This window comes from Camelus dromedarius, chromosome 29, assembly GCF_036321535.1.
Source record: "Camelus dromedarius isolate mCamDro1 chromosome 29, mCamDro1.pat, whole genome shotgun sequence".
Lineage (NCBI taxonomy): Eukaryota > Metazoa > Chordata > Mammalia > Artiodactyla > Camelidae > Camelus > Camelus dromedarius.
In genome coordinates this window covers 19,814,731-19,840,618 of record NC_087464.1, presented here as the reverse complement: position 1 = coordinate 19,840,618, position 25,888 = coordinate 19,814,731, and the positions used below count along the sequence as shown (strand labels likewise).

General features: G+C 44.0%; 2 protein-coding genes across 9 annotated transcripts in view; one reads left to right on the top strand and one right to left on the bottom strand.

Annotated features, from left to right (window-relative positions):
- ARNT2 (aryl hydrocarbon receptor nuclear translocator 2) overlaps window positions 1-25,888 on the top strand; it is a 163,565-nt gene that overhangs the window by 98,166 nt on the left and 39,511 nt on the right. For all 8 annotated transcript variants that reach the window (XM_064480649.1, XM_064480648.1, XM_064480651.1 and 5 more), the window contains 2 exons: window positions 23,951-24,027; window positions 25,426-25,560. In XM_064480649.1, the coding sequence (XP_064336719.1) occupies window positions 23,951-24,027; window positions 25,426-25,560 (212 nt within the window). The remainder of the gene's footprint in view (window positions 1-23,950; window positions 24,028-25,425; window positions 25,561-25,888) is intronic.
- On the bottom strand, window positions 4,002-4,503 carry SGF29 (SAGA complex associated factor 29). Its single transcript, XM_064480477.1, is given in 3 exon segments — window positions 4,002-4,114; window positions 4,117-4,291; window positions 4,294-4,503. Coding segments are annotated over 3 exon segments (498 nt in total).

Genomic DNA, 25,888 nt, shown 5'->3' with positions numbered 1-25,888 from the left:
TACACATATGTATTGTAAATATATTTTCTTCCTTATGATTCTTAATAACATTTTCCTTTCCCTAGCTTACATCATTGAAGGAATACAGTATACAATACATACAGCGTACAAAATATGCGTTAATTGAATGTGTATTTTATGAGTAAGGATTCCGGTCAACAATAGACTATTAGTAGTTAAGTTCTGGGGAAGCCAAAAGCTGTGTATGGATTTTCAACTGTGTCGGGGGTCAACACCCTAACCCCCACAATTTTCCAAGGGTCAACTCTGCACCGTTACTACTGTTACTTTAAACCGACAAAAATCTATTACCTCAAATAAGAATAATAAAAATAAACGCTTTTATTTGACCTTAATTTGTTCTTTCTCTGATGCTTTTCCTTTGTTTGTGTAGACCTGGGCTTCTGATCTGTCATTTCCTTCTTCATGAGGAACTTGTTTTAACATTTCTTGCAGGACAGCTCTGCTGGTCGTGAATTCTCACCATTTTTGCTTTTCATAGAAAGTCGTTGTTTCTCCTTAACACTGGAAGGATAAATTTCACTGGATATAGAATTTGAGGTTGGTGGTTGTTTTCTTTCAAAACTTTTAAATATTTACTTCACTTCCTTCTTGTTTGCATGGTTTCTGACGAGAAGTCCACGTAACTCTTGCCCTTGTTTTTTATAGGTAGTGTGGGACTTCTGGTTTTTCTGACTTCTTTCAGGATTTTTGCTTGTCTTTGGTTTTCTGCAGTTTGAATATGATAGGCCTTAGTTTAGTTTTGTTTTTGGCTGTTTGTACTGCTTGGTATTCTCTGAGCTTCCTGGAGTTTTTTTGTTTTGTTTTGTTTTTTAATTCTTGGACATTATTTCTTCAAAGATTTCTTTTGCTCCATTCTCTTTCTCCTGTTGGAATTCCAATTACGTGTAAATCCTTTGAAATTGGGCTACAATTTTGGAGTATTCTGTTCTGGGTTTTCAGATTCTTTTTTCCTCTTTGCATTTCAGTTTTGGACATTTCAGTTGCCATATCTTCAAGCTCACTGATTCTTTCCTTGGTTTTGTCCAGTCTACTGATGAGTCTGTCAAAGGCATTCATTTCTGTTACAGTGTTTTGTTTTGTTTTAATTTCTAGCATTTCCTTTGATTCTCAGAGTTTCTATCTCTCTGCTTACATTACCCATCTGTTCTTGCTTTTGTCTACTTCTTTTATTAGCACTTTTAACATGTTAATCATAGTTATGTTAAATTCCTAGTCTAGAAACGTTATGCTGTACACCAGAAATTGACACTTTATAACTGACTATACTTCAATTTTAAAAAATACAGTAAATTCCCAGTCTAATAATTTCAAAATCCATGTCATACCTGAGTTTGATGTTTACACTGTCTCTTCAGGCTGTGTTTTTTCTTGCCTTGGAAACCTTTGTTGAAATCTAGGCATGATGTATGAGGTAATATGATCTGAGGTAACAGGCCTTTGGTGTGAGATTTTATGTTAATCTTGCTAGGAGTAGGCTGCACTTCATGTTTTATATATATATATTTTTTATATATATGTGTGTTTTATTTATATTTATATCTTATTTGCATATACTTTTCTAGTTAGACCATAATGCACACAGTTCTCAAGGTGTTGCTTGCCTGAAGGCTGGACTCGAGGTCGGGGACTCAGAAGGCAGCGACACCGTCACAGTGTCCGGTGTCATAAATAGTCCTGACAGTGCTGGAGAGCTGACCAGACCCAGGGAGTGGGAGCGAGTTCTCTGATGCTAGTGTGTCAATCAACTGCAATGCAGGAATGGCCCTAGAGTTTCCTCTTTGCTGGCATGGACGCCCGTGTCCATGGTCCGGAGACTCTGAGGTTTCAGAGTATGCGAGGCAACAGACTTGTATTGGGAGGTTGCTCGATGAGAAGCAGAGAGGAGCTAAGGGACGTGGGCAGCCTGGAGAGAGGCCTCCAGCAGCGGCTTGGCTCACCGAGCACATGTGATGGCCTGGTAGGAGCCATTTGCTGAGCAAGGCTTTCGGGCACCAGACGCAGGCCCATCCCTCAGGGGGCGCAGAGACATGTTGGTGGGGGACCAGCATGTACACAGAGACCACAGGAAGTGTGGGCAGTCAGCCTGGGGACACAGGAAGCATCCCTAACCCGCCCCAGGGTCAGGAGGGGCTGAATGTAGCCTCTCGGGACAAGCTGGCCGTCTCCTTCTTGACACTTTCCTCGTTTGAATGAGTTACTCATTCTCATTACACCAGGCAAATTCCCCTTCCCGTTTCCGGCGTCTGAGTGCTCTTTTTCTACACTCCAGGCCGCCAGTATCACACAAGAAGTGCCACCATCCTGGTAAGACTAGGTCACAGGATCCTTGTGGATGAGCCAGAGGAAGGAGGCTGGGGCCCAAGGTGCAGCAGGTGACTGCATCCAGAGGCTGCTGAGAGGATTCAGGCTTTCCTGGAGTTCTGTGCCCGAGAGCACTCAAGCGTGCAGGGCAAGGGGGCAGTAGGACGTGTTAGGCACTGAGTCTCCAATGACCATCCTTGAAACTCTGCCACAGGAGAAGTGGTTGAAGGAACTGGGGGTGTTTGTCTTGGAGAAAGCAAGACATGATTTCTGTCTTCAAGTATTTGAGGGGGTGTCATATGAAGGAGGAAGTAAACTTACTTAGGATAGTCCCAGAAGGCACAGTTTGGACCAAAAGAGGAAAGTTACCAAAAGGCAGATTTTAACTTAATAGGGAGAAATGAGTAAAACCTATGAACAGCCTGTTAAATCTATATATATAAAAATATGAATACATACACATGCTAAACATATGGAAAAAATTCAGCCTCCTGCTAATCAGAACTACAACTTTAAATAATTTGATATCATCTCCTCTTACCTACTAAATGGCAAAAAATGAAGAAGACAAAATACACAGTGTTGTTAAGTTTCAGAAAAATTGACACTGTTATGTTCTGCTGGTGGGAATACAGATCAATACAAACCTGTAGAGTAATTTGGGAGTATATATTAAATGCCTTAAAGTGTGCATTCCTTAATGTAAGTACAGGAATTGTACTTCTGGGAATTTAGTCTAAGAAATTAATCAGAAATGTGAAGGTGTTGTATGATTAAACATTATTTATAACTGTGAAAACCTTGAATTATTCTAAATTTCAGTGGTAAAGAATTGGCTAAAAATAGCATGAAACCTCTATGATACTGGACAACCAAATATCTTTCAAAAGATATTTAAGGATGAAGCAAAATGCTAAGAAGTGTTAAAAAAGAATGGCAGGTTTTGCAACATAAACATCATGATCCCAGTTTTATTTTTAAATTATAAATGAATAGTGTGTCTATGCACTGAAAAAATGTATATAGAATATTAACATTATTTCTGTGTAGTAGATTATTGGTTACTTTTTTCTTCTCCACTCACTCTTGCTTTTTTCAAATTTTTACATGACTTTCATAATTGGAGAAAATGACATTTTTAGGCAATCAATCTGAATTTCCTAAGCAGTGTTCCAGGCAATGGGATTGAGCAGTTTGTGGTGAATTCAGAAATTGTGTCATTTTGTTTGCTGGTTGGTTTTGTTTTGTTGTTGTATTTAGCCGTTGTGTTTCTATAAAGATAGATGTTCTGGGAAGCAAGCTTGTATCCACACATGACAATTGTATCATGCCACCAGCATACTCAGCTAATGTACCTTGTTCTGTGGCTGTTAATACTCTGTTTCCTGGTTGATAACTCTGTTCTTCTCACATATAACACACTATTTTGCACTCACAGTTCGATGTCTCAAGACCAAGTGCATGCTTCATTTTCTCAGCCCGGTGCTTAGCTCAGACCCGGCACATAGAATGTATTTCATGCAAACTGGATGGATGGGTGAGAGAAAAGAAAAAAGGAAGGGATCTTGCCTAGACAAAAGAAATAATTGGCCTAAGATTTTTTTTCTTTTTAAAGAAGAAAAATATTTATTTGATCACAAAATCTTGTGCTGCATCCTCCTTGAAGGGCACCTGCTTCACTTTTTCTTGGGCTCCTTACAAGCCGCCACGTCCAGCTGGGCCACACTGAGGGGAGGGGAGTGACCATCTGTGTAAGAGGTGTCTTCAAACAGGACTGGGTAGTCATCCTGGGCCGTTGTGGGGGTGTGTGGATCACGGCACAGTAGAAGCAGGTGGTCTGGGGTTATGGGGCCAGCACGAGCTGCTCCTTCTGGCATAAAGCTTCAGGGTCCATCTCAGGCTTGGCCTTCCACGGAAGCAGTGTGGTGATCCGCCACCGGCTCAGGGTGTGTCTCTCTCTGCCAGAATCTCGTTAGTGCCCTCTACCTCATACTTGGTGGCATGGCTGTCACTGGCCACCTCAGCCAGGGTCCACTGCTCCTCCTGACCCACAGCCTTCACCAGGGCAGCCACCTTGTCTCCGGGTTTGGCCACATAGTCCCCAGAAGCCGGAATGGCCCCACAGAGGGGTGGGAGCTTGTCACCAGGCTTCCCGATGCATGGTGCGGGGTAGGGCATGGCCGACGGCTGCAGCAAGTCATCAGTGCGCCGCTGTGCCTGGTCTTGTGAGTGCTCAGATCAGATCTGGCACTGAGAGTGTATTTTATACAGGATGGATGGCTGGATGGATGGCAGAAAGGAAAGAAGGAAGGGGTCTTGCCTGGACAAAAGAATGGTTGACCTAAGTGGGTGGGTATGTGAAAGAATTTCTTGCCAGAATTTCCAAAGATGTTTATAGAATCCACTTTCCCAGAAATCTTTTGAGATGGTAGAGACAGTCATCTGGCCTAGATGAGGTGGCTGAAATGAGGTTGTTGGCACTCCTACCCTGCAATAAGGTCATGGAATTGGAGCATTGGAACAGCAACTCACTTAATGCTTGAATGGTGCCTCGTAAATGTTCACGAGGAATGCAGTCCCTGCTTGCTCGTGGGCTCGAGCTCCTTAATTGTAAACAATGAAGTTGGTTAGGAAGTATGAAGAGTGTAACTATGAAGATTGCTAAAAATATCTACAGGCGACCTTAGAAATCTCTAAAGGTGAGCAGAAGCAGTAGACTTTGTGTGGTAAACAAAGGCCTCGTAAACAATTCTTTGACAACCCACTCGCAACACGTCTGCTTATTGCTGAACCAATTAATTGTGCCTTCAAAGTTCTCCCCGGTGCCTGCTGACTCCACATTAGACATAAACATTGCAATAAATTCTGCTGTGTTCCAGAGGCCTTTTCTGTTACACAGTGGCCTCCCCAGTCATCCTCCCGGCATTTTATACTATGTAGGTTTTATTTAAAACAGTTGAGTTCCCAAGTTCCTTTGTCAAATCCTTCTGCCTAAAGAAACACTCTGTGTAGTAAAGAAGAAATTACCACGGGGGAAGAAGAAGTCACCCATGATGGGTTGCATTTTACATTTTGTGAGGTATGTTCAGAGTCTGAGGGAAGCTTTGAAATTCTGAAGATGTTCATTGCCTCCACCCCATTGTCATCGCCCCGGCACCTTGCACTTGGCAGACTGGCATTCAGCTTTGAGCCAGAAGCCACTTCTATTACAGAGGCCTCTTTTCCAGTAAGCATCATCTGATGTGTTTGGTTCATCACCAAACAATCCATGGAAAATCTCTGATTAACTGGCAGTGTGTCTGCACAGGAGAGCCAAGGTCTGCCCCAGCAGGGGGGTCGGGTCGCCTCCCTCCGGGACCATCCTGGTCAGGAAGAGGCTCAGTTCTTGGCGCCCTCGTGTGCCTTCTCATCGGTGAGGCTGATGCTTTCCATCGCTGAGCCGCTAGACTTTCAGTAAGCCTCGGCCGCAGCATGCCAGAGGCCTGAGGTTATTTTGGGGTTTTGGCTGGAACCTGCGGTGGTCAGGCCAGTGTTGTCACTTCACCAGACAGCACATCTCTGCCACGAGCTCGTCTGCAACAGCCCTGTACTTCTTGCAGTTTGATTGTTGAACGTCGTGTATTTGTTTTTTCCTTCATTTGAAAAGTCTCCCAAAGCTGCTTGTCTGTGTTGAAGCCATCCACCCGCAGGGCAATGGCTGGATCCCGGCTCTCTCCAGCGCTCAGCCCGTCTGTCCTCCCGGGTTGCCTGGATACATCAGGACACGGTCTCCTGCTCAGGACCGTGCTTTGACGTCCTGGTCAGACGTCAAAGCCACGAGCTTAGCTTGTGAGATGGAGGATGATGTTTGACAATGTCTTCTGTCCTCCTCGTTCTCAGGCAGCGCAAGGCCACTCTTTTGTTTCCTTCGATGAACTCTTTCTGAGCACCTGCCGTGGGCCAGGTCCTGTGCTAGGTCCTGGGGATCCTTGGGTGAATCTGATAGGTAGTTCCTGCCCCTAAGGCTCCCGCAGTGAAGCGGAGGCGCGGTCATTGCAAAGCCCTGGGGCGAGGGCCACAGCAGAGGCACTTGGAGAGACAGCACGTGGGAGGGGTTCCATCTGCTGAGACTGCCAAGGCTCTCCCTCCAAAGCCTAACGTTTGAGATGAAACACAAACGTGAAGGAGAGGTAGGAGTCTGCTAGTTTTAAAGATGCCTTACAGGCATAGAGAGTCGTGTGGGTGAGGGCAAGTATGATGATGATCAGAATTTGCGTCTGCAGGTGCGCTCTCCGTGCGAGACACGATGACAGGCCCTTTCACGTGCTTTGTGCTTCGGTTTTCACAACAACCCTAGGGAGGTCCAGGCGCTGTTATCTCCATTCTGCAGATGCGACGCCAGAGGATCAGACTAGCGACTTAATCCGCTCAACTGACAGTAAGCAGTGGGGTTGGGTTGTGAACCCGGGCCTTCCTGATGCTCTGACCATGCTACTCCGCTTTCTCCAAGTGGGAGCGAGATGCAGCACTGGGAACCAGGTGTAATTCCCTGTGGCTGGTGGGGAGGACGGCTGGGTCGGAGGGCAGAGTCAGATCCTGGCGGCGAGGCCTTGGGTGCTAAGCCTGGGAGTTTGGACCCTTCTCCACTCTCTGTGGAGAGTCACTGAAAGCCGCGGAAGGTTTTAAAGATCATTCTGGAAGTTGGATTGAAGTGAGAGGAGGGAGAGGGATAGGCCTGAAGGCAGGGGGACCAGAGAAGGCTAACCCCGGGAGAACCTGTGAGGCTGGAGTTACGGCAGTGGCTGTGCAGGTGGAGGGGAGCGTGGAGAGTCTGCAGGCGGTGGGGAGAGGGGACATGATGGGGCAGAGCAGGCCGCAGGCTAGGCGGTGCCGGGCACTCGGCTGAGGGTCAGGAGCCTGGGGTTCACCCCCCAAGGAGACCAGCTCCTGAGTCAGTGTGTAAGAGTTCCACTGGATTGCCTCCCCTTGCCCTGCCAATTAATGTGGAGATCATCTGGGGCTTTTTTTAAAATAATTTTTTTGTTTGTTTTATTTATTTAATTTATTTGGGGGGGGGGTAATTAGGCTTATTTATGCATTTATTTTAGTGGAGTTACTGGGGATTGAATCCAGGTCCTCGTGCAGGCTAAAGCACACACTCTACCCCTGAGCTACACCCCTCCACAGTCTGGGGCTTTAGATCCATAATTTAGATTTTAGATATAAGGTCATTATGATTTCATATTATCTACCTAGCTTTCAAGAAATAAGCTTGCCATTTGCAGTGAGGTCCGGGGCTCTGTTACCGACAGCTGGTCAGCCTCACTGGTTTCCTTGCTCACCTCACCTGGCTTCTAGACCACGCTCCCGCCATATTTTATTTCTGGTCTCAGGGCCAGGATGAGCCTTTAAATAATTTAAAAAGGGTGAGTGGAGGCTACATGTCACAGCTCCTTGAACATTTGAGAGGTTCTTCCTGTTAACTCTACTGCATGGAGCGTTCTCAGGCCCCGGGATTCTCGCTCAGAGCCTGGGGACAGGCCGTCACCCGCAGGCAGCAGCGTTGTAGAGAAGTCTGGGTCTGGCCAGCCTGTTTCTTTTCGAGGCAGGCTGCTTTTCTTTTGTCCCATTATGACACTTGCAGTTTGTTTTGAGTTTATCCTTGGAATTCAGAACTTTCACTTAGGTATCTCTCATGTAGGTCTGTTTGCATTGACTTTATTTGGTGCTGGGGGGACCATTTCAGCTTGCAGACTTAAGCCTGTCTTCACCGTGGGGAAATTTATCTAGATTTTTCCACCTTGCTGCTGCGTCTCAGCCCGCTCTGTTCACATCTGGAAGTTCCGTGTCCATTTCTTGGATCTGCTCTCCCTACCACGAAAGAGTTTTGCTCATCATATCAATTTCTTTATCCTTTTCTTCCGAATTCTTGGAGAATTTCTCAATCACAGTCTTCTATTCACGATTCCCATTTAATATTTTAATAATCTGTCAATTGTACTTTTCATCTGGACTCGATCCTTGCTGAATTAAGGCTGTGCCTTTTTTATAAATCATTTTCCTCTTGAGTCACACTGAGTAGTTGAATTTAGATTTTTTTTCCTCTTTTTTTTTTTTTAATAAAAAAGTCTTTTTTCTTTAGTGGGAACAGTTGCAGATTCTTTAACTCAGTCTTCTCTTTTTCATGGGCTTGTGACTCTTCCCGGGTGGCTCCCCTTAGAGAGGTCGCTGTGTGGTTGCCCACTGTTGAGAGTTGGGAAAGTTTCCGTCATTGATCATCTGGATTCTAGTAAGATCTTTCCGGCCCTGACAAGGGCAGAAGAGGAATGTTTAGCTTCACTGTTACCTAACCAAGTGTTCACTTTTCTGTATATGAGGGCCAGCCGTGGGGTGGGGAGATGGCTGAAGTGACAAGCAGCCTCAATGGGACACACTGGTGTTCGGCCACCATGCTGCCTCCTGGGAGGCATGAGGTCAAGAGTTGCTCCCTTGAGACTTGCCCTCATTCTGTGCCAACGTCAAGGCCAATTAGCCCTAAGCTTGTCGGTTGGACCTGCTGGGAGCCTTGCTGCAGACATCCTTGTCCTTCACGTGCAGGGAGGGCGTTGTGGCTTAGTGAGCTCCTCTCTCAGTCCCACCTTGCCCAGACAATACCTCAAAAGTTTCTCACAATCACTTCCGTGAAGGTCACCCTCCCGGGTTTCTGATGCGGATATATGTGCTTCTCCTGCCTCAGACTCGGGTCATTCCCAGAGTGATTTGGGAGGGACAGGTAGTCTGAGGCTTGGTGGTCTCAGTTTGCTCTTCTGAGCCAAAAGCACCGGTTGTGCTTCGAAGCTCTGCTTTGTGAAGTGGGGGATCCAGCTCTTTAGGGTCACCAGCAGGAACCCTGAAATGCAAAATGCCTGCAGGTCAGCATTTCCCAAAGTATATTCTGAGATCACAGTCCTCAGAGATACACCATGAGAAAAGGATTGCCTGGTCAGTAATCTGGGAACCTTTGCACTCTGAACCCCTCCCAGAGACTCATGCTCCAGAGTCGCATCTTCCCTGAGAAGGTCTACGGTGATGAAACCTCTTTATCTTTGTTTAAACTATGTTTCCCAAATGTATTTGGCCAAAGAATCATTTTTTTCTCCAAAACGTATTAATATTCCTCCGAGAATACTTTCGAAACGTGCTGTGTACAAGTGGCCTGAATTGCTCACAGCACAAGGTAGCTGTTTTTCCCCTCTGCATTTGGCAGAATGCAAAAATATGTCTCAATTCACATGTGAAGATGTGAGTCCCAAGGCAGACTCCACCCAACGTTCTTGAAAAACAGTCCAGCTTTCCATGAGTGTTTGCACAGGGTTAATGCAATCTGTGGTAAGAAATGAAGAAGCCTTTCTGGCCAGTGGTGAGCTTCATCCCAGACAGCAGTTTGCAGTTCCCATTTCACTTGTGTGTTGTTTATATTACGCAAGATTTATTTGGACCTGGCATTAGTGGAGAGTGTTTCCAAAGGAAAGGTAATTTAACGTAGGGCAAAATGGGCTTGTGAAACCAATTAGGAAATCATTAAAATCTGTTAAAATGGCTGGAATTATCCTGTTCCTTTTAAAAAACACTTTGATAAAGGTTGCAGTTCCTGCCAGGAAGCATTCCCTCCTGACACTGTTCCTCCCGGCCCTGGCATCCAGCCCTGGCCGCGTGCCCTTCCTCAAAGCAGTGTGTTCTTTTCTCTGTTGTAACACTAACCACATGGCATTGTGATCATCTGGTTCTCTGTTTCCCCCACCAGCCGGTGAACTCCTTGAGAGTAGGAACTGGCCTCATGCACACTAAAGCCCTAGTCTGTAGCACAGTGTCGGGCACTTAGTAGGTGCTCAGAAGGTGTGGCAATGTTGACTGATCTCACGGCCAAACTCTGATCTGATGTTTGGACCCAGAATGTAGGAGTCAAAGAGAACCTTGAGCGTCACCCTGAGCCAGCCCCTCCTCTCTAAAGAGGGAGACTCAGAAACCCTGCAAGGTTCTGCATCTCGGCTGACCCCAACATCTGTCCCCTGCCCTCGACCACAGCCTAGACGCTGCGTGGGAAACTTGCAGCCAGGCAGAACTCGGCTGACCACAAGAGGCCAGCTCAGAAGTGGGATGATGCCACGTCTTCTGACCAGTGCCAGGGAGGCGTTTTCAGCGTCACAGTGAAAACAAGAGCGGGACGGATTGCACCCCACGTGCCAGGGACTGTGCTAAATGCTTGACGCATACTTTCCCATCTGATGCCCACAGCAGCCCCTTAGAGGAGCGACCGTGGCTGTCCCTGGTTCACTGACCGGGTAACTGCATCATCCCCATTTCCTGAAGCTGAGAGAGGCCTAAGGCTTTGCGGAATCGGGTGCGGGAGTCAGGGCTCACTGGAGCCCTTAGTCACCGTCAGGCCGCCCTGTCCCCGTGGACTTCTCCTCGGTGTTGGCTCCAGGCACCATGACCATTTTCCCTTTAAAGCATTCTTTCCTGGAACCAGTTTTACCACTCAGTGACTCACTGTGAGGCCTTCAGAGTGACACCTATGTCCCTGACGTCCAAAGTCTTGTCACCACCATTTCAAAAAAAAAAAAAGTGTGCGCCTTCCTAAATTGAGCGGTAGCCTACAGTGCTCAGCTGATGTGCTCGGGAAAATTCTCTCCTAAGGATGCAAGTGCCTTCTTTGCTCCACGTACTGTGGCTGTGGGCCACTTTCTGAAAGACCCCCATGGGGGCCGGTGTGATGCAGGGGGACGGGAGGGAGAGCTCAGCCAACCTGTAGCAGAAAGTTCTTTTGTTCTTCTATCAAAAATATTTGCCCTTTGTATCCTGCATCCTTTCCTCACTATCCAGATTCTTACTTGGATGAGCTGCACCAAAACAGATTCTTTATTGCTAATTCAATTTCATCTCTAGTGATCGGTTTGTTCAAGTGGTCAGTTTCTTCTTAGTTCACTCTTGGTGGACTGCATGGTTCCAGAAACTTGTCCATCTCCTCTAGGTTATCCATTTTGGTTCCATATAGTTTTTCATAGTATTCTCATATGGTAGTCTGTATTTTTATGTTATTTGTTGTACAAAACAGATTCTTCGATGTGCTTTCAAGGGCGTATTCACTAGAACCAATTTCATGGATGGAATGAATGGCCCTGAAATTGGTGACCATTAGGTAGCCTTTGAGGTTTTTTGAAAAAGGGATTGAAGTATGGTCAAGGCTGTGCTTTGGCAAGATGAAAGTAGCCAGAGGGTAGACCACGGTCAGGGAGAGGAAAGGGTGGCAGGAGTAGATGCTGGGAGAAAGACCATTGAGCACCAGTAACGGGAGGGTCGTGTGAAGGCAGCATCAGGAGAGGGCACCGGGGGTCCATGACCAGGGGCAGTTGGAGAAAGGAGCAGCCTCTCCTGGGGAGGCAGTCACAGTCAGGGAGGCACATGGAAGCAGCCAGATCAGAGTCTGCAAGCGGTAGACAACCAAGGGTGCCTGTCTTCAGCTGCAGAGCACAGTTCCCAAGGACTGAGTAAGAAGGAACTTATTTGGGAACTGAGTAGTTTGAGAAAGGTGAGCAAGGGCAGGTGGAGGCTGATCTTCATGGGGGAAGAATATGGAGCAGCAAGTAGCAAGACACTGTTGCTGGTGAGAGGTGACAGCAGAACACAGGTGCGGAGGCTACTGCGGAATGGTGAGTGATGATGTGGTGCGCGATGAGTTGGCAAGATTTTAAGTCATGGAGGAGCGACTGGTGCCAGCCAGCCCCCAGCGTGCCCAGGACAGAAGTATTGTGTTGGGAAGCTGGAGTAACAGTGTAGCCCCAGAGCAGAGATGGGTCACAGGTGGACAGCTGGACACAGCCCTACTTTCTAGATGCTGGTTCTGCACTGGTGAGGAATTCTAGCTTCTAGAAACTGGAAATGGGGGCAAAACCAGCCAGTGGAACCTGTCTTGTCTCTCTGAACTTTTTATAACTGAAAGCTTAACATAGCAGTGAAATGCCTCAGCTAAGCCATGGAGAGGATGAGAGGTTCAGTGTTCTTTTGCTTCTCTTGGAAAATAGCCCATAGATTTCCAATGAAATCCCCCCTCCTCTGCCAGGGGAGATACCACGGACTCACGGTGTCGCAGTGGGTCAGGCCCTGGGTTGGGGGCTCAGGGCTCACTCCTCTCTTTACCCACGGTGAGACCGAGGCCTAGAGAGGGGCGGCTGCTCTGCCCCTTAATTCCTGTCTCCTGACGTCCCCTGCACCTCAGCGTGGCTTTATTGTTGCAGCCCCTTAGCTAACTATTTACAGATTACGATTTACTGGAAGTGAAGCTCTATCTTCTGAGTCCAAGTTTACACAGAAAATACTCATTTACAACTTTCCCTTTAAGCCAAAGAAGATGCATGTTAATTTTCATGACTTAATGGCGGTTACTTGGAAAGAAATGACACATCTCTGCCAAATGTTTTAGAATTAAACTTCTGCCACCATTGTGCTTTCTTCAATTTAGTAATCAGGGACAGCGTTCTAGAGTCTGAGTTTCAGTGCACCGTGCTCATAGTTCTGGTATTGTTGGAGAAGGAGATGCCACCTGGGAAAATTTCCCAGGTATGTGAAGCCCACATTTTTAAGTAGCAAAACACCACGTCCCAGCCTTTTTTTCTATCACCTTTTTATTATTATTACTATAAAAATCCCATCTTTATTAAAGAAAGTTAGATCTATAACATGGAAAATAAAGCAAAATTCACCTGTACACCTATTTATCAAAAATTTTAATAAGTTATGAAGTAAAAAGGAAGTCTCCCTTTTAACCCCAGTTCCACCCCCAAGAGCCAGGTGATAACACCCCAGTGCTTCTTATTCTAGACACTCTTCTATATGTTAAAAAAAAAAAAAGTTGTACATATGTTTTATTACACAGCCTGTCTTTTGTTAGCTTTTCATGGATGTCATAAATGTTTCCAAGTTAGTATATAGAGTGCTACTTCATTCTTTTAAACAGCTGTGTAATATTCCATTAGCTATTCTCCAAATGAGAACATTAGGATTGTTTTCAGCTTGGGGCTCTTGCAGAGGACACCACAGTGGACGTCCTTGCACACAATTCTTCAGCCGTGAATGCTGGTTTTTCTGCAGGGCAGTCTCAGGAGTGGGAGAGGATGCTACAAGTACAGTCCAATCAACATCACCAAATTACCCTGCGAGGCAGGACGTGAGTGTGTCTGTTTTCCCACACCCCTGCCAACTCTGGGCATTTTCACTCTTTTGTAAGTTTTGCCAATCTGGTAGTTTGCATCAGGGAAATTACATATTTTAAATTGGATTTTCTCCATTAGTGATGTTGTGCGTCTTTCCTGGGTGTGTTTACTATTTGTATGTCACTGTGAGTTGCTTGTTCACAGTATGTGCCCATTTCCCTGCGGGGTAATTTGTGCTTTTCTCATTTGCTTATCGAAGGTCTTTACAATATTGTGAATATTAATCTGTTGTCTATTATAGGTTGCAAATAACTTTCTTCTGGCCAGTGGTTTATCTTCTAATTTTGTTTGCATTATCTTTCATCGCATGGAATTTTTGTCTGCTTAAATGAGAAATGAGGGACCCAGAACACGGCTCATCCTTCCCTGATGACTCAGGGCTGGCATGACAAAGGTCCAGGGCCAGACAGGAATTGAGAGGACCATTCGAAGATGTCCACAGGGCTGTTCAGCCCACGGCTGCCCCCGCTGTGGCCGCTGTTTTGTTGGGTGTCTGTTAGGGTTGTTGCTTATTTCCTTTTATGCTCTGTAGGGATTCGCTGTCCTCAAACTCCCCTGCTGGCCACTGACCCTTGTTTCTCTCCACATGCCTGTTTTTATACTGTCCCATCCTGTCACAAATCGCTGTTTCTCATCCTTCATGGCCTAGACAACCGAACAGCGTGACTCGTCAGTGTCGTGGGTGAAAGGAAATAAAATAGCCTGGGGGCTGGGGAGTGGCAGCCTTCCCCTAGAGCACAGCGCCTGGCTGTGGTGCGTGGCCTCCGGGACGTCTGCGAGGGCTGCACAGAGACCATGTTCTGGTTAGCAGACACTGATAAACGGATGACTTCCAGACGGATGAGGTGCTCTTTGTAGGCTTTTCTCTTACATGAGGAACCAGTACTTGGAGCCTCTGCCCTGACTGCATGGGACTCAGCACCTTGATGCTATATAAGATGTAACTGTGCCAGACTTGTGAAGGCACCACCCTCCTCTCTCCTGCCCCCAGCGCCATCCTCGGAGACATCTTTCCCCAGACTCTGCCGGTCCCACCAAACAGACACACCCAATTCTAATGACTCCCTCTCCACAAAGCCTTCACCAGCATTCCACCAACAACTTCCCAGCCAAGTGATTTGTGTCACGTTGTGCTTTCTGTTATAGTGTTTTTGCATCTACCTGTCTGCCCTGCTTACCCACGAACCTAGAAGGCAAGGACCAGATCATACATGCTTGTGTATTGTTTAAGCTACTGAACGCAGGGCTTAGAGCATCGGGGGGGCTGGTGAGTGTTGTGTGACTACATTTCTCTTTGTATCTGTGACTTATGCACCTGCGGTACCTACCCAGAAGGTACCCAGATTTACCAATAGCACTGTTTAAAGTTTTTACTTAATTATTACTATTGAAAGAATTTATACAACTCTATAATAAAACACTAAGTTAAGAAAACAGAGACCGCAAGTAGGTTTTATTTTATGACTCATGTTGATGAACTGTTTTGTGTCTTCCTCAGTAATTAGTGGGGGACACGCTGTGATCAATTAAGGACACTTGTCATGGGTACAGGAAGGGGCCCTCACAGTTCACGTGCTGTATTTGTGTCATGGCCAACTTATTGGAAAAGCCAAGAGTGAACACAGAGTATTCACAGAGGTGTTATGGTTTGAATCGTGTCCCCCTGCAGAATGTATGTGCTGAAGCCCTAACCCCCAGAATTTCAGAATGTGACCTCATTTGGAAAGAGTCTTGGCAGATGTAATTAGGTTAAAATGAGGTAGTGTGGGCCCCTGATCCAGTAAGACTGGTGTCCTTATAAAAGGGTAAACCAGCTGCAGTGTTTGTACAAAGGAACCTCTCCTGGCTAATTTCTGGAGAAGGGTGGCAACAGACTGTTTTGTAAGCAACAACCATGGCCCCATTCCATATCAGGACTTAGGGGATGTGGCCAGAAGGGTGTTTACAGGAAAGCTGTGGCTTGAAATGCTTTTCTTATTAAATGTGGGAAAACCAGAAATTTAACTTATGAATTAAGAATTTAACTTAGGCAAATAGAACTTATTTAATTTATAAGCATAGAAAAAGAATAAGAAAATACCATGAGCCAACTATAAGGATAGGATTAATGAAAAAATTAAAATGAGAAACATTAAGTTAAAAAACAAAAGTGTTACCCTATTGAAAAATAGTTATTCATCAATACTGGTCAAAAAGAAAACCTCTGACATGTCTAATTCTCATTTAAAAAAAAAAAAGAAAGAAAATTAATGCATGTTAAGAGTGAAGAGATTTATCAGAGCAAGTTTAAAAACTTACAAACATAATGTGCATGACTTAGATTTATACATGTTAAAATCTTTGGGAAGAAAGCTAATTTCTGGGGAAAGTGAATCAAAGAAAGTTTTGGGGTTTTTTTTCTAAATGAGGCAAGAAATTGAAAAAAGCTGACAGGAAACTATATTCAGTATCTTGTAGTAATCTATAATGAAAAAGCATATGAAAAGAAATATGTGTGTATATATGTATGACTGAAACATTATGCTGTACACCAGACATTGACACAACATTGTGTATACTACAATTAAAAATAAATAAATAAATAAAATTAAAAAGTAAAGAAAAAGCTGACAAAGCACTGCTCTCCCAATGGTGCTGGGGCTAGAGGTTTTATGGGCAAATTATTTAAACACAGAGCATAGGAAGAGATAGCAAGTGTACTGCTTTGTTTCTTAAAGTTCACACGGCTTTGGTACAAAACCTGACAGGCATTTCGAAAAAGAAAACTATAAACCCAGGGTCATTTATGAATATGCAGATGCTAAATACAGCATTAGCAAGGCAAATTAATAGTTCTACACATGCATATGAATTACAAGACTACTTGAGTGGTTTAACATTAGGAAATCTGCTAATATAATTAAAGGAGGAAAGCTAATTAATTTTAGTTCTTATTTTGTTTAGTAAAGAAATGTCTTTGTAAACCAATAATAGAAATATATTTCCTTAACGTAGACAAAACAAATATCTGAAACCAATAATCAGTACCTTACAGAATGGTGAAATATTAGAAGGGTTCTAATTAAAACGAGGACTATGAGAGAAATGCTCGCTGTCACCGCTATAAACCAGCATTGTTTTGGAATCTCTACTCCAGGCAATAAAATAAGAAAAGGAAATAAAGCATAATTACTTGAAAGGAAGAAAAGAAAGAAAAGGAAGATAGAATTAACGTTAATTGTGATGATATGCTTACCTGAAAAAAACAAATCCAATCTACTGAAAATCTTTTAGAAAATTGAGTACAAAGCCATTTAGGAAATACCAAAAAAAAATCAGTAACACATTAAAAGATACAATATGAAAAATACTCATGTACAAAAATAGCCACAATTTAAAATACATGTAAATAATATTAACATGAAATACATAAGATTTCTTTACTTAAACTACAAAATAATACTGAGGGATATGAATGTAGCTAATATATGAATTATATATGAATATGGCTAAGCAGAGAGCTGTGTATTCTTTGATATGAAGACTTAGTATTACAAAGAAAATTTCAGTTTTTTCTGACCAGTCTATGATACTGTTTCAACAATTGTCCCAATGGGATTTCTTTTACATGAAAATTAATTCTGAAGTTCATTTGGTCAAATTAATATAAAAGTAGCTAATAAAATTTTGATTAACAGAGTACGGGGAAGTAATTACCTTACCATATGTGAAAATATTCTTTAAAGCCTAGGTAATTAAGATGTGATAAATGAATTTTACAAATCAAATTATTGAACAAACACGAAAGACCTAAAACAGGCCGAAGACACGAGAGGCCCTTAGAGATGTGGTCTGTGAGGAAGAAGGCGTTTTCAGTTAATGGGACAGAAAAAAATTAGTACGAAGCTTGAGGACCACTGGCTAACCACTTGGAATAACATGAAGTAGAAAATATCAAGGACAAATTTCAGATTTATTAAAGGTGAATATGAAACTGTAAAAATGCTGCATGGAAATATAGGTGAATATTTTACATGTTCTGAGGGGAGAGGTTGTGCTTTTCACAGAATGACCCCCAAAGGCAAAAACCACAGAGTAAAAACGACAGTTTTGATTATCTTTACTTTAATAATACTCTCTATAAAAATAAATAAATAAAATACTTTAAAGAAAACAAAAAGTAATTTATGAACACTTTACTCTTAAAAAGAGTTACTCACGAGACACATACATATTAATATACGATGAGAATTTAAAAATTAATGAGGAGAAAAACCCAAAACAGATCTTTTATATGATAAGAGCATGTACAGGCTGTCCAAAAAAGAGCAAGTGGAAAACGAATACATGCTCAAATAAAGTCAAAGGAAAGCAAATATAACCCATAGTGAAGTGCCACATGTACTCTCTGAGCTGGCCATTTCACTCCCAGGGCTTTTATGCTAAATAAGTCATTGATACACTCGAAGATTTTATCTAGAAGGATGCATACAATTATATTTCTTATATGAGTGAAAAAACTGAAAAAAACTAAATGCATATGAATCAGAGATATAAGGTCTAACGCCGTCTATTGAGATGTGCGTGAACAAATCGGTGAGTGGGGACATGGATCAGTGAGTTAAATCTTCTAGCACTCTGACTTCCTTCTCAAGTAATTTTTGGATCTCCAGTCTGTGACAGTACATGCTGTCCCATTCATGAGCATGGTAGCCCGTAGTGGCCTCTCCCAGACTGGATGTGGAGACATCACACGGATCTCAGTTTTCAGGCAGGCTTAGATGGAGGTCCAGCGTGGCTCCAGGGACCCTTACTTCTGTTTTATACATTGTCAGAGGCATATACCTGCTAGAGAACTTTCCATTAAGTGAAACAAGAATATGGATCCTGCCCCCAGCAGGATTTAAAAACCATCCAAGACACAAACAACGTTGAACGTAGATCTTTAAATTTAAAATGTATTTCTTCTAAGCAGCATATGGTTGGGTCTTGCTTGTGTATTCAGTGTGACAAACTAAGCCATTTAATAGGGACATTTAGACAATTTATATTTAATGTGATTATTGATATGGTTAGTTCATGTTATTTGTTTTCTATTTTCCCATTTGTTCTTTGTTTCCTTTTTCTTTTTTTCTTTTCCTACCTTCTTTTGGAATTTTTTTCTTTTAATGATTTCGTATTTTATCTCCTTTCTTGAATGATAAGCTGTAACTGGTTTGGTATCTTAGTGGTTGCTTTAGGACTCATAATATGCAGTTAACCTATTGCAGTCTGTCTTCAAGCAATATGATACCACTTCACGTGCAGTTATAGAATCTCACAATCGTATGCATCCAGTTTTCTCCTCCAAACCTTTATGTTACTGATTTATTTAATAAGAAAATAATCTTACATTCTTACTTGTATAGCTGCCATTTCCAGTTATTTTCATTTCTTTCTGTGGATCTATACTTTGATCTGGTGTTATCTCTCTTCTGCCTTAAAGATGGTTTTAACATTTCTAATAATGATGATCTGCTGCTGCTGAATTATTTTGGCTTTTATATGTCTGAAAAAGCCTTTATTTCACCTTTGTTTTTGAAAGACATTTTTAGTACAGAATTCTAAGTAGACACTTTTTTTCTTTTAATACTTTAACATGTTACCTTCTCACTTAAGCTGTTTCTGAAAGTAAATCAACTGTCATGTATCTGTGTTCCTTTGTATGTAAACGTATCTTTATTTCCCTCTAGATTCTTTGCAGATTTTCTCTTTATCACTGGTTTTGAGATATTTATGATGTGTCCTGGTATAATTTTCATGTTTCTTGTGCTTGGAGTATGTTAGACTTCTTATATCTGCAGATTTATGCTTAGCAACAAATTTGGAAATTTTTCAGCCATTATTTCTTCAAATATTTTTTCTATTTCCCTTCTTTCTCTTCTCCTTCAGAGACCCCAACTGCACATAATTAGGCCACTTGAAGTTTCCCACAACTCACTGATGCTCATTTTAAGAAAATTCTTACTTTTCTATGTTTTTAATTTTGGATTGTTTCCATGGCTATTTCTTCAAGTTCACTAATCTTTTCTTGTACTGTGCCACTAATATGATCCAGGACACTTTTTGCCTCAGATATCATAGTTTTCATCCTTAAAAGTTTGATTTTGGCTCTATTTAATTGTTTGATCATATGAAGTACAGTTATTAACAGTTTTAATGTCTTTATTTGCTAATTCCAACATCTTTATCAGTTCTGAGTGAGTTTTGACTGGTTGATTTTTTTTTCCTTATTATGGGTTGTATTTTCCCGTTCCAATACATACATGCCTGGCAATTTTTTGTTTGATGCCAGTCATTGTGCAATTTAAACTGCTGGCTTGGAAACTCTCTTAGGGCAGGAATTTGGAGCAGTCATAAGTCTTAACTTACTTGTTTCCCATCTCTCAAGGATTGCATTTATTCATTGCCTGATAACCAGTGTCTTGAAGACCATTGTTTATTATGTCTTGTTTCTTGTTTATTTGTTTTTGGCCAGAAGGTAAATTTGATCTCTATTATTCCATCTCAGCTAGAAATATAACTCCCCTGTGATTTTTTTTAAATACAAAATCAAGGGCTCTTTGATTATGGAGAGCTGTTACCGCAACTCACTCCTTTCTTCCTGAAAGTCCTCCTTTTGGTGCCAGTAAGCCAGCTTCCATGGTCCCCAAAATAGAGGAGGTGAGAGGATCAGTAATGATCACACCTAGTGCATTGTGGGTAACACATTTTAGGGGAGTACGGGCAATCAGAACACGTTCAGAAGAGTGACCAGGGTGTAAGAAGACTTAAAACCATTTTTGTGGGAAGAACAGTTAAATGACACAAGAATGTCTGGCCCAGAGAGGAACAGACTCGGGAACACAGCATGCTCTTCCCTTGTCTGAAGGACGTGCCACAGAAGAGTGTTTGACCCCAAGGGCAAGTCTAGGAACTTCAGGTCTCAAGGAGACAGACTGAGTCGTTTGGGAATGTAGTGATCGCCCCACAGTTGGAGAAGTTCAAGCAGAAATGAGTGGGCGTGTGATTCAAGTGTTTGGGGGCTTGGACTCAGTGACACCTCCCACCCTGAAATGCAGTTGTGATTATGGAATCATCTCTGTCCATCACAGATCTGGGTAGCCCTTGTCCATCTACAGAGCAGGAAAGAACCTTCTTCCTCATTGCTTAGCGACCCTGACTGTTAGCTCTGTGCTTTCAGCCGTCTGTATGCGCTGTTGCCCAGCCAGACTCATCATTCTGGTATCGGCAGATGGTATGGTCCCCTTGAGAGAATAAGGCTTTTAATTCCCAAGGAGTGGGAAACCGAACGTCCTTAAAGGCACATGTGGGCTGTTCATGTGAGAACTGCCTGGTGTTTGGTGTTTGGAGGAACGGCAGTTAATTTAGCATGGTTCAGAATCGTGAAGGACCATATGTGCCCGACTGGAGGCTTTTGACTTACGGAGACAACAGGACGGAGAGGAGCAGACAGATGGCAAAGACAGTTGTGATGCTGAGCAGCCAGGTCCGGTGACCACCGGTGTGTCGGAGGCAAGAGGAGAGGGAGAGTGGAGGATGGTGATAGGAGTTCTAGCTTGAGATACTGAGTCACTGGTATATCGACTGCTTTCTAACAGAGAATGACGCCAGAAAGCCGAAGCACGGAGAGAATTATTGGATAGAGATTAATAGCTCAAACCAATCAGACCAGTCTTTCATGGGTCAGGGGACCAAATCTGGAAAATGGACAGAAACCTAGGTGGCTTTAGCAGGCCACTGCCTACTGAAACTGGTTGAAGCACGGAGACTACCAGCAGCGGCGGCCTGGCCAGGATACTGGACGCTGCTCTGCTGAGGAGCTCCAGCCACCCCTACCCCCTGGAAGGATGGAGAGGTAAAATCTGGCTTCTCTGACTTCCAGAGCCGGGGCTGGGGTCTTATCCTCTACCAGGAAGCTCGAGCAGGGGGATTCCCTCCAAATATGATGTGGGTCTGGCTGCTTGTCAGCCCAAGTAAGTGACATATTCACCGCGGGTAGTGATGTTTCTATAGAGATCGGGATGTATACTAAGAAGTGATTGAGTTTGGCTGCAGGTAACAGAAAACCCAAAATAAGTGTGCCTTAAACAAAGTAATTTTATGTAGTTTCCTCTGAGACAGAGAACCCAAAGGTAGGCAGTCTACGGTTGGTACAGTGGCTCTGTGATGTAATTAGGGACTCACTCCCCTAGCTTTCTGCTCTGCAGTCCTTACTCTGTGACCATGGCCTTCCTGCCTTCAAGACGGCTGCTGAAACTCCACCATCACGTTCGCATTTCACTGCAAGAAAGAACTTTCCTGAAAGCCCCGCTCACTGACTTCTGCTTACATTTCATAGGCCAGGGCTGCGTCACCTGACCCACCTCTGACTCTCACAGAGAGAAGACACTGCCGCTCTGAATAACTCAGGGTCTTTCAGCATGAAAGAGGGAGAGGATGCAGGGCTGGTCACTAGCTGTCTTTTCCACAGGACAGAAGAAAGAGGAGCAGGTATGGGTGGGAAGACTTGAGCAATGGTGAGTTTGAAGAGCCTGTGAGAGTGAGGTAGATATTTTTTGCAGGCAAGTGGAGTCAGGGTCTGGAATTCCAGAGGAAAATCTAGACTGGAGACATCGTCTTGTGTCTCCCTATTATGTGGTCATCAATAGAGGCAATGGGGAGAGGATGAAAAACAGTTGAGGGTGAGAGGACCATCCTCAAACTCCGAGGAATGGCAACAGCCAAAGCAGCAGTTCCCAAGGTTGGTCTGTGGACCTTGAGAGTCCCTGAGATGACTTCAGGGACCCTCACAGGTAAAACTATTTTCCTAACAGCACGAAGATGTTATTTGCCATTTTCACTATGTCGGTATTTGCACTGATGGGTGAGAACTGCCATTAGCGTTAGCATCACCTGTCCTAGTAGTCATTGTCTTCTTTATCACCACGCACCTGCAAGACAAAGTAATTTCAGAATTTAAAAACACTGGTTTCACTTGAGAATGCTCTTGATACGTGTATCTACACCTCCAATTCTTAAGAAAACGGGTATCGCAAGATTATTCTTTGGAGCCTTGTTTGTAGTCGCAAAACATTGGAAACACCTAAATGTTCATACGTAGGAAAGTGGCTGTATTCAGTCTTGGTTAATCTGCATAATACAGCAATATGCAGTTCTAAAAAAGAACGAGGAAGATCTCTATGAATGTTTGTGCAGCGAATTCCAGGACATACTGTCAAGTGAAACAAGCAAAGCCTAAAAGAGTCCCTACCGTGCATGGCTCTTCATAGAAGAAGAGGTAAAAGAATACACACGTACATGCCCACTTGTGCAAAAGAAGCACAGCAAGGATACAGCAGACGCCCGAGAGGCTGGTTCCCTGTGGGAGTGGATGCGAAAGGGCTGGGAAGCAGAGGGGAATACAAAGAGGGTGGTGGGGATGAGGAGGGAGTGACATTTCTCTGGCTCTTGGAACCGCGGCCATGTTAACGCTCCTTTGACGGTCTGTACTGATGGGCTGTCACTGCACTTGTTTGATGTTATCCCTGTGAACCTTTGGTCTGACCTGGTGTGAAAATATTTATGTTAAGTGTTATGCAGTATAAAAGGGAATTCTCTACTTAACGGCACTTGCCTAGGAGATACCAGAGTGGAAGGCTTATTTCACTGCAACAGGTCTAACCAACTAAGCTGCTCAAGAACCTTGTACCCTGAGCAACCCTGAGCCAGACCCTCACTGGACAACACAGCAGACACTTTTCTGACCAAAGAACGAGGGTTGTTTTAACCAATTACTTCCTACCCAGAGCACTGGTTTTCAGTGCTTAATCAACATTACTATCATTAATTTCTCCTTTCCAGCCCTGAAAAACCCTGACTTTATCCCAGAAGGGGGAACACTGGTTGTGTTCTCTTGCCCGGCAAGTTAGTAATTTCAGTTTTGGTGACTTTTACTTTTTGTTTTTGTCCATGATTCTGCCTCAGATGGTCTTTGATTCTTTGTCAACAGACAAGTGAAATATTTACATAATTTGAAATGCCCTTATACACTCCTTGCCGAAATTTCTTTTATAACCAAATGTTTTAGCCAGATTTTGCAAATGTATAAATGAGTAATTTGCATTTCATCTTCCGTAAATTCCTTCACATCATTCGCCGATGCAGATGGTAACACACGTGAAATTGTCAGCAGACATCAGGCAGAGAGAGGAGCTGGAAATGACTGAGGGGCTGGTTCATTCATTGGGTAGCTCCCCAGACCCCGCGTGGTCAACAGTGGGTCTGTATTTTCAATTGCATGAATAAAATCACAGGCGTAAATAAAATCATGGGCGCTTCTGCCCCTTTTCTGTTCATCTTGGGCATGTTGTCGATGACGCTGACATTTCTCATTTCAGGGATGACTATACCGGAAGAAGATGCCGATGTGGGACAAGGCAGTAAATATTGCCTTGTGGCAATCGGAAGACTCCAGGTAAGAAAAAGCTCACAGCCTCTTCCATCTCCAAAAGGGGTTATTATTGCAAAGAGTAAGAACCTGTAGGTTTGGATGACTATTTTGGTCTCCTGTGTCCTCCCCGTTGTTGGGTTCCATGTCTCACTCTGGGAGAAGGATGAGGCTGAAACTGGGAGGAGAAAGCGGGACTGTGAGCTAGGAGCAGCAGAGTTCTTGCTTCACTGAGGGCCTGAATCAGTCCATCCCCTGCACTTGTACTAGTTATTCTGCTCGCATCACACCCGTTTAATCACCGTGACTGTCTCCCCATGGGATAAAGCACTCACTCATCTTAGAGCCTCATCTCCTCCCTCCCATCTCTCATGCCTTATTCCCAAACCACATCACTCCCTTTTCCACAATCCCACCATGCTCTTCCCTACCTTTGTGGGTGTCTGCAGGCTGTTCCTTCCACCTGGTATTGCCCTGTTTCCCTTCTCCTTTCGAAACTCCTCCTCCTGTTTCCCTCCTATTTCCTCATCTTTCAAGATCCAGTAAAATGATTTCATTTACCTGCTTAGTCGAAATGAATCAGTCCCTCCTCCCTACACGCCTAGTGTTGAGCTCATACGAGAGGTAAGACTCTCCACGGTCTGTTTTTGTGCAGGTAGTTGAGCGCATGCTCCTTCCCTGCGAGCTCCCCAAGGGCGGGAAACGTGCGTTTTTAATCTCATGACAGTTAAATGCGCTGAGGAATGCAAAGCCCGCCGGCTCAATGTCTGCACACACAGGAGCCACCCAGTCTTCCTCCTTGAGGCTTGAGGCTTTGAGGGCCTTGCCTGTGCTAATGATGGGGACATACAGGTGTAGTTCAGCGGATACTAACCTTCCACGTCCCTGCTTTCCTAGGTCTTACCATTTTCAGACACATGAATAAACTGTTTCAATCACATATGATAAGCACTGGTTATTCCTTGCAGATGGGGAAGAAAGAATACTGGGGTAAATCCAGTTCACTAATGTAGACCTTCCAAGTATTCTGACCAGTTCCTTAGACTCGGCTTGCCATCCCCGGTAAAGGAAAGGTGGGGGAAGGGAAGGGCATTGACATTTCTGAGCACCAGCTGTGTGCCAGGCCCTGGGCCAGGGTCTCATGTCCAGTGTCTCTTTGAACCTCACAACCACTGTATGAGGCTCCCTATTTCCCAGTGACCGAGGAGGAAACTGAAGTTCAGAGACGTAAAGAAAGCAGCCCACAGTTGCAGCTGGTCCGAGGTGTGACCAAGACAGCCTGAAACACTTTAGACTCATTGTGCTCATGACCTGGAAGGATCTGTGAAGTAAAATCCACGTGGCTTGTTCCCGTTCTCCAGTGCAGCTCCCTTCTCCATCCCTGTCTCTGTTAAAACCACCGCCACACATGTTTCTCCACTCCAGGTGACCAGCTCTCCCGTGTGCATGGACATGAGCGGGATGTCGGTGCCCACGGAATTCTTATCCCGGCATAACTCTGATGGGATCATCACATTTGTGGACCCGAGGTGCATCAGCGTGATTGGCTACCAGCCACAGGTGGGTGGTTTTGAGCCACGGCAGTCACCTAGAGATTTCATTTTACTAAAAATGCATCTACCTCATTTGCTCAAGGTACAACGCAATGACAGCATAGGGAAACAGCATAAAAGATACCCGTCTCCCTGCCTAGGTAGGGTAATGTCCGTCCAAAGCAATAACGAGCACTGAATGCAGCTGTGCCGCTTAAAAAGTTTACTCTCCATTTTTTGGCCTCGCCATTCTGCTTCTCTAAGCTGATTTTTCCCAAACAAAAGTTGAGGGTCTCTATGAAAAAGGGGCTCTCTGACCAGTTAATTTTGATTAACACCAAACAGGAAATCTCCTT